We start from the raw sequence: 9,168 nt of genomic DNA, 5'->3' as shown, positions 1-9,168 counted from the left end.
GTTTAAAACTATTTAATTTGATAACATATGAGAGTGTAAATAATAGACTACATTTAAAACAAACCTTGTGAGTTGTATAACCAAAAACAACCCATATGGCTAATAACATTGACTGTTATCTCAGAGATTCAATATCCAAAAATCGCACATCTATTTCTCCCGAAAAAATTACAATTTACTTTGTGGAAAGAAAGAAAAGAATTACTATTAAATGTAACACTATCAATTTTCTCAGAGCACAGAGCAAATTTGAAATTTACAAGTACACAATCTGGTGTTTCAAGGAATAAATTGAGAAATTTTGCTTAAAGCTGAAATCTTAGACTGGTGTGCTTCCGGGGTGCGCAAAAGGCCTTTTAGGCTAAGTGCATGGCAATAGGCCGCCCCATAGAAAAAGAAGAAGAAGTAATCATCAACTATGCTAGTTTCGTTACAGATCAAAAAATAGGAGGGTATTATTGAAAGGGTTAAAAATATAAAACGATAATTAATTTTTCAGATTATAATTTTCCTAGCTGATATCCTTTCAATAGATTAGTTAACAGGAATGAAAGGTCGCCATTTCAAGGTCACCTGATGTGATTCACTTCAAGGTCACCTGATGTGATTCACTTCAAGGTCATCTGATGTGATTCACTTCAATTTAACCTGATGCATCTGATGTGATTCACTTCAAGGTCATCTGATGTGATTTACACGTCTGCAAAGTTAGTGTTAGTTATATCAAGCTGACAAATTACCATTTCATATTTTTAACCTTGTCCCCCGATTCGAGAAGGTCTTATCTATTTCTTCCTTAAAATATATTTCGCTACCAATTTCAAGAAAAACCAGTTCTCAGCTTTAAAACCATGACTTCAAACACAATTTTCAAAATGGAAGGCCATAGCTTTCTTAGTGGAAGCAATTATGATGTATTATGACGGAGCCGTACAGTGTTGTTAAAACATAAGTAGATATATCTGGTACATATATTATTTCAGTATCCATGGTTGAGAGATTGAAAACGTAAATAAAATTTTAACTGGTTCTATTTTAGGTTTTGTTAAATGAATAAATAATAGGTTACATATAAGTCTCAAAGAGCCCAATTTGGCCAAAAAGTTTGAACTTGTGTCTGTTTAGACTATTTTCTATCTAAGATGTTTCAAGTGACATAGTTGAGTTTGACTTGTGCCGCGATCAAAAAAATATATACCAACTGAGACCAACTTGGATTCAAAAGCATCTACCTTCGGCTCTTTTAATTTACTTTCTGTCTAAGATGTTTCAAGTGACATAGTTGAGTTTGACTTGTGCCCCGATCAAAAAAATATATACCAACAGAGAGCAACTTGGATTCAAAAGCATCTACCTTTGGCTTTTTTAATTTACTTTCTGTCTAAGATTTTTCGAGTGCCATAGCGGTAGTTTGCTTATTTGTCCAGATAAAGAAAATTTACAGATTACATACGACTGATGAGTGACTGCTACTGTAATCCAAAATGGTCAGATATTACCGATTAAATTCATTTTCGCTCTAATTTATTTACGGTTCCACAGTTGAGTTCCACATGTTGCACTGACCAAGAAAATAAATACATGTGTGTTTTGAATCAAACTTTGATTTTAAAGCGTTTATTTGCGGTCTGTAATGTTACTGGTGCTGTAACTAATATTGATTTTTACCCCGAACAAGAAAATGAGCATACGTAAGCTTAAAAAGAATACTTTAGTCAAAATGCATTACTCCCTTCGCCTGTACTCAGATTCTGATATCAGGGGAAGAGTGTCCCATCCCTTTGCTTGTCCTTTAACTACAGTAAAATTGTGAAGGGAGACAACCAGTTTCGATAACCTTATGTGCAAAACATTCATAGCTTTCTTCATCAAGATGAGTTTTAGAACACTGTTTAAATATTATTTTCAATAAATTTTATGGTTTTTTCATTATCACGCTGGAATCTAAAATAAAATTAGATAGTAAATTTGTTTTTGCACTATATAATTATTCAATATTTTCTCAAATTTAAATGTAAACAAATTATTACAACAAACAGACGTTCACCGGTGAACGTTACCTGAAAGTGTCAACAGCTATTTCGAGTTAACTGCTTCGAAATACGTGTTGTAGAAATTATAATTATTTTCCAAAATTATTAAATATTCTGAGAAACTTTACCAATATTCCTCACCTTTTAAACACTCCATGAACTTCTAAAAATGTTTTAAAACCAAAATTAGCCAAATTGGTCAAGCCGTTCTAGACTTTTAGTGAGCATGTCATTTAATCTATATATATAAAAATGAATGTTTGTGTGTTTGTCCTTTATGGAATCGTGAACTATTGGACTGATCATGATGAAAATTTGTACGTATATGTATTTTTCCACGGAGAAGGTTTATAAGCTATGCCCATCCCTTTCCCGATTCAGGATTCCGCCCCACTGGTTACAGAAATACCCATAAGAAATGCATTGCAGCAAACATATGTTAACGTCTTTTCAAATTTTTAATCAGCTGTTCTTTGTAAACATATATTACACTTATAGTTTTAAAGCATAGAGTAAGCTTAAGAGAAACGACAAATTTTGTTTAAACTGTTTCACTGTTAAACATAGACTTTACTATCCAGATAATACAATTCAAATTTGACGTAAAAATTCACCTTTAACTGCAATATTTATTTAATATAAACCATGCTCATGCTTGATCAGAAGAGCAATGCAGATATCATAATTACTATCTTACGTTGGCTACAAATATAAAGAATGTTATAAAATCAACCTTAGTTGTTTTTTTTGACAGAAGTATGGTTCTCAAAACTCCGTGTGTACATATTCTCTCGATCGAGACAACAAAGCAAGCTCAATCGTGGCATCGGAGATATAACTAATTTAATCTAAAATTTATTATAGTAAAAAAAAAATTTACTAAGTAATATAAGGACTTCGGTTCTTAAGATTTGCGTGCGAAGCCGTGGGTAACAGCTAGATAGAGGCAGGAATATGGTACATACCTTCATAATACGCCCAAGAGGCTCACGATGGAACGACTATCAATTATCTCAGCAATGTTTAGAATGTGATAGAAAAAGAATAAGTGAATATAGTGTACTGTTTTCAACGGGAAATTGCGTGCGAAGCCGCGGGCAACTTTTGCAAAAAATTATTGAAATGCGCAGCAAAGCGCGCCGGGCCCGCTAGTTTATATATAAAAAAGATAAGTTAAGTCATGTGTCTAAATATCTTTCAAACCAAGACGAAATAATGCCCCATCATTTACACTGCATTCATATATGTGGAACAGAATGTCACCAATGAATTTATTAAAGTTGTAACTTAAATGTATTAATTGTAGTTGATGTTCATTGATCTTGAAAATCCAACAGAATAGCATTAGCTACAGCATGGTCAACACTGAATACTAAACTTTAGGTATAGCCTCAAAATATCAACAATCCTTTAAGTGGTGGAAATAAAACAATAAAACATAATTTCCAAAACTGATAGCCAAACTAAATTTCTGTAAATTAATATTTTTTATAGTCACTTAAGACCCCCTTAGCGATCAATCTTCCATTGATCAATCTTTTCTACATGAATCTGTCCAGGAATTGCAAATTGGCTATTATTTATAACCCTTTAGCGGTAATTATACAAAAAAAGGATTCAGAAGAAAGAAGACAAAATTGATGATTAAATGATTTATTTCAATGTACTAACAACCACAATGATGATTATTCTGATGATAATGAAGACTTTCACAAGTGAATAAAAAAGTACAAAAACATGTATACTGCTTTTGTGCATTACAGGATGGGTATCTAAGGTAAATACTGATGTCACTGAACTTAATATTACTGTGAGATCAAGATCATAACTAGGTAATTAAAACTGTACCACCCTACCATAGACCTAACAAAGTACTGCCTAAAGGAACATCAATCAATGGGTGAAAGTATTAGGGTTCTTTTAAGAACAACTAGAGTAAAATAAATATTAAGTATATAGATATAGAGTTCTACATCCAATACATAAGTTAAATAAAACACAATTTTAAATAGATACACATTAAAATAAAATAAAGTATTTCACTTAACAATAAAAATACGATCATAATCATAAATAAAAATGAGAATCAATAACAGTCACGAGAAAGACATACACTAGACTAAGACAAGTCAATCACAAGGGGCCAGAGGCCAAATAAATCACTTTGGAATCTTACACAAAATAACAATAAATAAATATTTTAGTATTGCCGAGGCTGTCGCTCTACCCTATCCATCCGATCAGTCTTGAGGGGATTGAGGTGGGTCGAGGAGGTGTCAGCAGTTGAGGAACCGGTACAGTCGGGTCTTCTTGAGGCTGAACTGATCGCTGATGACGATCGTGCGCCCCTTGGTCGTGAGGGTCTTGAGGAAGTGGGATATCCTGGAGGTCCACTTGCGCTGGGTGTCTTGCTGGAAGGTCAAGTTCAGCTGGAAGGTGGAACTGGTGGTCGTATCCCACTTGATGTGAGCTATTCTGATCAGAGAGCCATCCACTTCCAGGTTAATGTCCAGAGTGCACCCCCTGCAACGGAACATTGCAGTTGACAAAGGTTGTGAGGGGAAAAACACACAAATTTGAAATTTCAGTGATTGTTGTTGAACACTGAAGGAATCGTTCTTGAAGAATTGAGAATGACTAAGAAAAAATATAACGATATGAACCAAAAAAGAAAAACGTTTTGAGAACGGATCTGCTCGGAAACTACTAGCCTAATCGGTTTGAGAAGTGGTTAACAAGAATTCTCCAAAATATATATTAAAGTTTTCAAAATTACAACATATTTTATAAATCTTCGATTGATAATCATTGTCAGTGGTGAAAATTTCAATATGAGTTTGATGTTCATATGAACGGACTGTTTTAGATTACAAGGATTTATGCCTTGCTGTCCATCTCCAGATGGAAACTGTTGCAATTGAAGTATAAGTTTCAAACTGAAGTACAGAGTCTGCAGTTTAATGGTTGGAGATTCCAGCGATCTAGCTACCCTGGTGACAGATTGTAGTTGGAAAAGGGGGTGGAAAAGCAGGACACATATCCTTGTAATCTACTGTAAAATTATTTTTCCCCAATTATTTATCTTTGTCACCATAGAATTGCTATCAAGAGCTTGAATATCGAAACTCACCTAAGACCACATGGTTCCTGTCCAGAATGCGTCAGGATGTCATTGGCCACCTTCGGCAGGAGATTTACAGGCAGCAGGACCTCCCCGCAGGACAGCTGTGCAGACTTTGCCGCCCTCAGCTCTTCCCCTAACCTCCTGGCTAGGGCCTGGCAAGCCACCCCGTAGTCTGTATCCTCTCCTGCAAGCATACAGTATAATGTAGCCCTCCAGAACTACTGAAACTAACACTGTTATCAGGATAGCTCTAATCTACATACCAGTGATAAGAGGACTGTTTACTGTCAACAGGTTTTGATTCTTGACACATAAAACGGAAACAACAATATTTGTTCCACATTTCTTGGCACCAGGACGATGTTTGTTTTCTGTCAGAGTGCCCTGTTGTTGAAAGTTAGGGATTTGTTTGTCATAAAAGACAACTTTATTTTGTTAAGATAAATCACTTCCTCTGTCTGGAACTTTAATTTCCTACATGTTTTTCATTTGAATCTGTGCTCTCGGAACTGATTAAGTAACATATCTGAAAACCTGATTGTGCATTACTGGAGCGACTTAATTCCAATGCACCAATAAAGAACAAGCTGAATTAATTTTCTTCCACCTCTAAGTAATTTAAAATTTTAATTGGTATAGTTTACATTGAGAAACACTGTAACAATATTGATTGTTTCTGTATTGGGATGAATAGTACGATATACCTTTATCCATTTTGCAAACAATGTTAAGTACTTTTGTACGTTTGTTGTCTTGAAGGTTTGCGATAAACAACAAAATCAATACAAGAAAAAACTAGGGGAAATTAGAGAAACGTCCCAGGTAATATTACATGTTTCATTGTTTCATTCGTTATATGCCCTTCTATCCGAGGCCAACTCTGAAGTGTAAGGTAGACGTATGGGTTGGCTCAGGTGTTTGTGTCAATGCCTTCTAGATTATGCAGCAGACGGCACACATCAGAAAATGGCAAAGAAAGGGCAGACCAGTTGTGATAATACAGGCAGTGACTCACGACACCTCAGCCATCTCTACAGATTATACAGGTGGCTGTGGCGTGACTTTCGTGACCTCGGTGGCAGTGGCGTGACTCTGCCTCCTAGATAAGTATCGATACGATACAGGTACGTGTGTTGCAAATATGCCACGGCCACCTACTTGCCTATCCAGTGCCACCACCAGCCGGCCGGTAACAAAGATTACAAGAATTGATGGGAGAAACATCCGAAAACGTCACATTTTCCAGAATTATAAAAACAAAAACGGAACACGAGCGAGCAGCGATTAATTAGTTTTAAACAAGCTGCTAATTAATAGTAGTACTTCAAGATATGAAGCAAATTTTATAATTTATTAAAATAACAAAACTCTTTCGCTCTTTTAGACAATTAAATTCCGACAGTTATTTTTATATTTTATACCGATTTTTCAAAGGCCAATTGATAATACTGTAAATATTTCGTAGTAATTATTTTAACTAATTACTTGTCCAAGGCAAAAAAAACAAGATAAGCATCTTGGGGTGAATTATTTAATCTATTAATAGAAGTGTATATTATTATTTTGTTAGATAACGTTATTCTGGATAAAAATAAACAAAGCTACCACTTGTACTGACTATTAATTGATTATGAATAGAGGCCGATCTACAACATAATACAAATACAGCAATGAAACCCAATTATCCCCCAGTTGATTGTTCAATTCTTAACAATTCAACATGCAAGCATTAATTTACGCTTATTCACTGAAGTTCCCCAAAACGGAATTGGAACTAATAAAATGATTAAATTATTTTTGTAATAAGTACTGTCAATTAAGTGAACGCAAGTAATAGAGACTGCTATTATTAGTTATACGTTGTTAAAAATAACTCATCTCACAAAAATAACTTAATTCCCTTACTATTATTGTATAATGAAAAACGATAAAGTAGTGGCAATGAAATAAGAATTACAATTAATAATAGGTCTATTTACATTAATAAATTAATGTTCACATTAGTTTTATAATGAATTATTTCTTATCTGTTCTGTATGGGTGACAGTGACCTTATTCACGTGTATAAAAATACAGTTTACTAAACTGATTTGCCTATGGGAATAAAAAAAAGTAACCTAATGCTAGCTTATTCTACAAAGAATATAACAGAGATGTTAGACTCAATGCTATCAATAAATATTAGTGTCTATGTTAATAAATTTAAACAAAAATATAAACACTGCTATTAAAGGTCTTGTTTGAAAGTAGGTTATTATACAATTATAATCATATCATTATTACATCCAATACTTAGAATCCTTAATTTACAGATAATTGAGGTAGAAATACAAATAGGTTTGCAGAATATAATAAAATAATCTTTATAATTATTTCTATTTATTAAAAATAAGTGTTCATCTAAATATTAAAATTAAAACTATTACGGTACATAGTTGTATAAAATTTTTGTACAGTTCGTATGAAATATTTTTTTCCTATGGTTTTTTTTTTAAATTAATAAACAAATTAAATGACAACTTACCTCCCATAATAGATCGATGTAAATCGATGGTTGTCGTGTAAGGCAGTTTCTCCACCGCGATCATGGTTACAAGTCAAAGTAGGCTATCACCGGAACAAACGACAAGTATCCAAGACGAAGTCTGAGCACAGAGTGACAAGAACTCACCTCTGCCGTTATACAAAACCGAACTGATATGATGCAACAAAGATCAGCTGTTGAACAAAGTGTTCCCCCACCTCAGCAGATGGAGCGAAGTGCCGAGAGGGGGGAGAGGGGAGAGATCACTTTCTCCTCTCCTCTCCCTCCCCTACCTCGCCTCCCGCGCAGGCTCAAGCCCGGCCGGTACAACAATCATAATGAACTCCTTTGTTCTCTGTCAGATTTAGGTTATGTTTGGTGCTGTAAATAGACTATTTTATCACTTTGCATTTTTGAGAAATACTTTCTTATTCATTGCAAAGTATACTTCGCGGTATTCTGTCTTTACATATTGCGGAATGGAAGCAGCTACATAAATGTATCGGTAAATAATTTATACTCTAAATTTATATCTTGCCCCATCTTACAAAAATTACTTTTTTGCAAAAACCTGAAACTACTTTTATCGTGGAAGTAGAAACCCGACGATCCTATTCCATAAACTAACTTTCATCCTTTAAAACATTGGAATCCCGTTACGCCAAAGAAGAATAAATTCTAATACTAGCCTGAGTTAATAATTTGTTGGAATAAGTCATCTATATCTTTGCACACTGTATCTTTAGAACATGATATTTAAATTAACCAAAAACATTATTAGGCCCAAAATACAAGTAACGTATATGATCAAATTTGATGCGTGAGAATTGAAACAATAACGTTTCCTTACAATTTTATATTATTTCTGTGTGTCCCTCCATTTTGATAAATGTCTCTGTACACTTTTCGTCTCAATAGTTTTAGTCACTATAAGGATTTGAAAGGAGATAAAGTAGTTGTTTGGGAACATCTTTTTTTTTATTAATTTAGTTTATATTAAGAAGCTGCGAAAAATTCAGATTTTGAAAGCGGTGGAATATGTTCCACTTGTATACTTCATACTAACTTACTCCTAATTGAACTCTTGTATTATTATTGCTACTGTCCAAATTCACGTGTTAATATAGTGATAATTAAGAACATTATAGTGAGCGTGGCTTTATAAACGTTGAACTCTCAATTAATTCTGTCGCCCCTGTAAATTTACTGTTCATTCAGAGATTCTATCGATGGTCTCGTAAAGGATTCTTGCCAAGACAGAAAATACTTCATTGTAAACATCTTTTGGAGAGAAGTGCTATCAGCTGTTTACCAGCTATTCTTGTCTGCCTTCGATCTGAATTATTGGCAACGAGTTCAGGAGCAAAATGATAACCTGTAAACAACTTGAGTGCGGTTAGTTTTAGCTTGTTTAGGTTGGCAGCAGTGCTGTTCCCAACTTGTTTATATGGTTGTTGATACCAGCTTTCCTCGATTGCTAACCGACT

General features: G+C 34.2%; 1 protein-coding gene across 1 annotated transcript; it reads right to left on the bottom strand.

The window, feature by feature from the left end:
• Positions 1-3,672: 3,672 nt before the first annotated feature.
• Positions 3,673-7,867, bottom strand: LOC124363265 (protein scylla-like). The gene is made up of 3 exons (XM_046818473.1): positions 7,682-7,867; positions 5,164-5,341; positions 3,673-4,556 (listed from the first exon to the last, which is right to left on the bottom strand). The coding sequence occupies exons 1-3, from the start codon at positions 7,743-7,745 to the stop codon at positions 4,310-4,312; spliced, it is 489 nt and encodes a 162-aa protein (XP_046674429.1). The 5' UTR covers positions 7,746-7,867; the 3' UTR covers positions 3,673-4,309.
• Positions 7,868-9,168: the final 1,301 nt, after the last annotated feature.

Source organism: Homalodisca vitripennis, chromosome 5 (genome assembly GCF_021130785.1).
Source record: "Homalodisca vitripennis isolate AUS2020 chromosome 5, UT_GWSS_2.1, whole genome shotgun sequence".
Lineage (NCBI taxonomy): Eukaryota > Metazoa > Arthropoda > Insecta > Hemiptera > Cicadellidae > Homalodisca > Homalodisca vitripennis.
The sequence above is the reverse complement of the archived record's forward strand: the minus strand, read 5'-3'. Positions and strand labels throughout refer to the sequence as shown.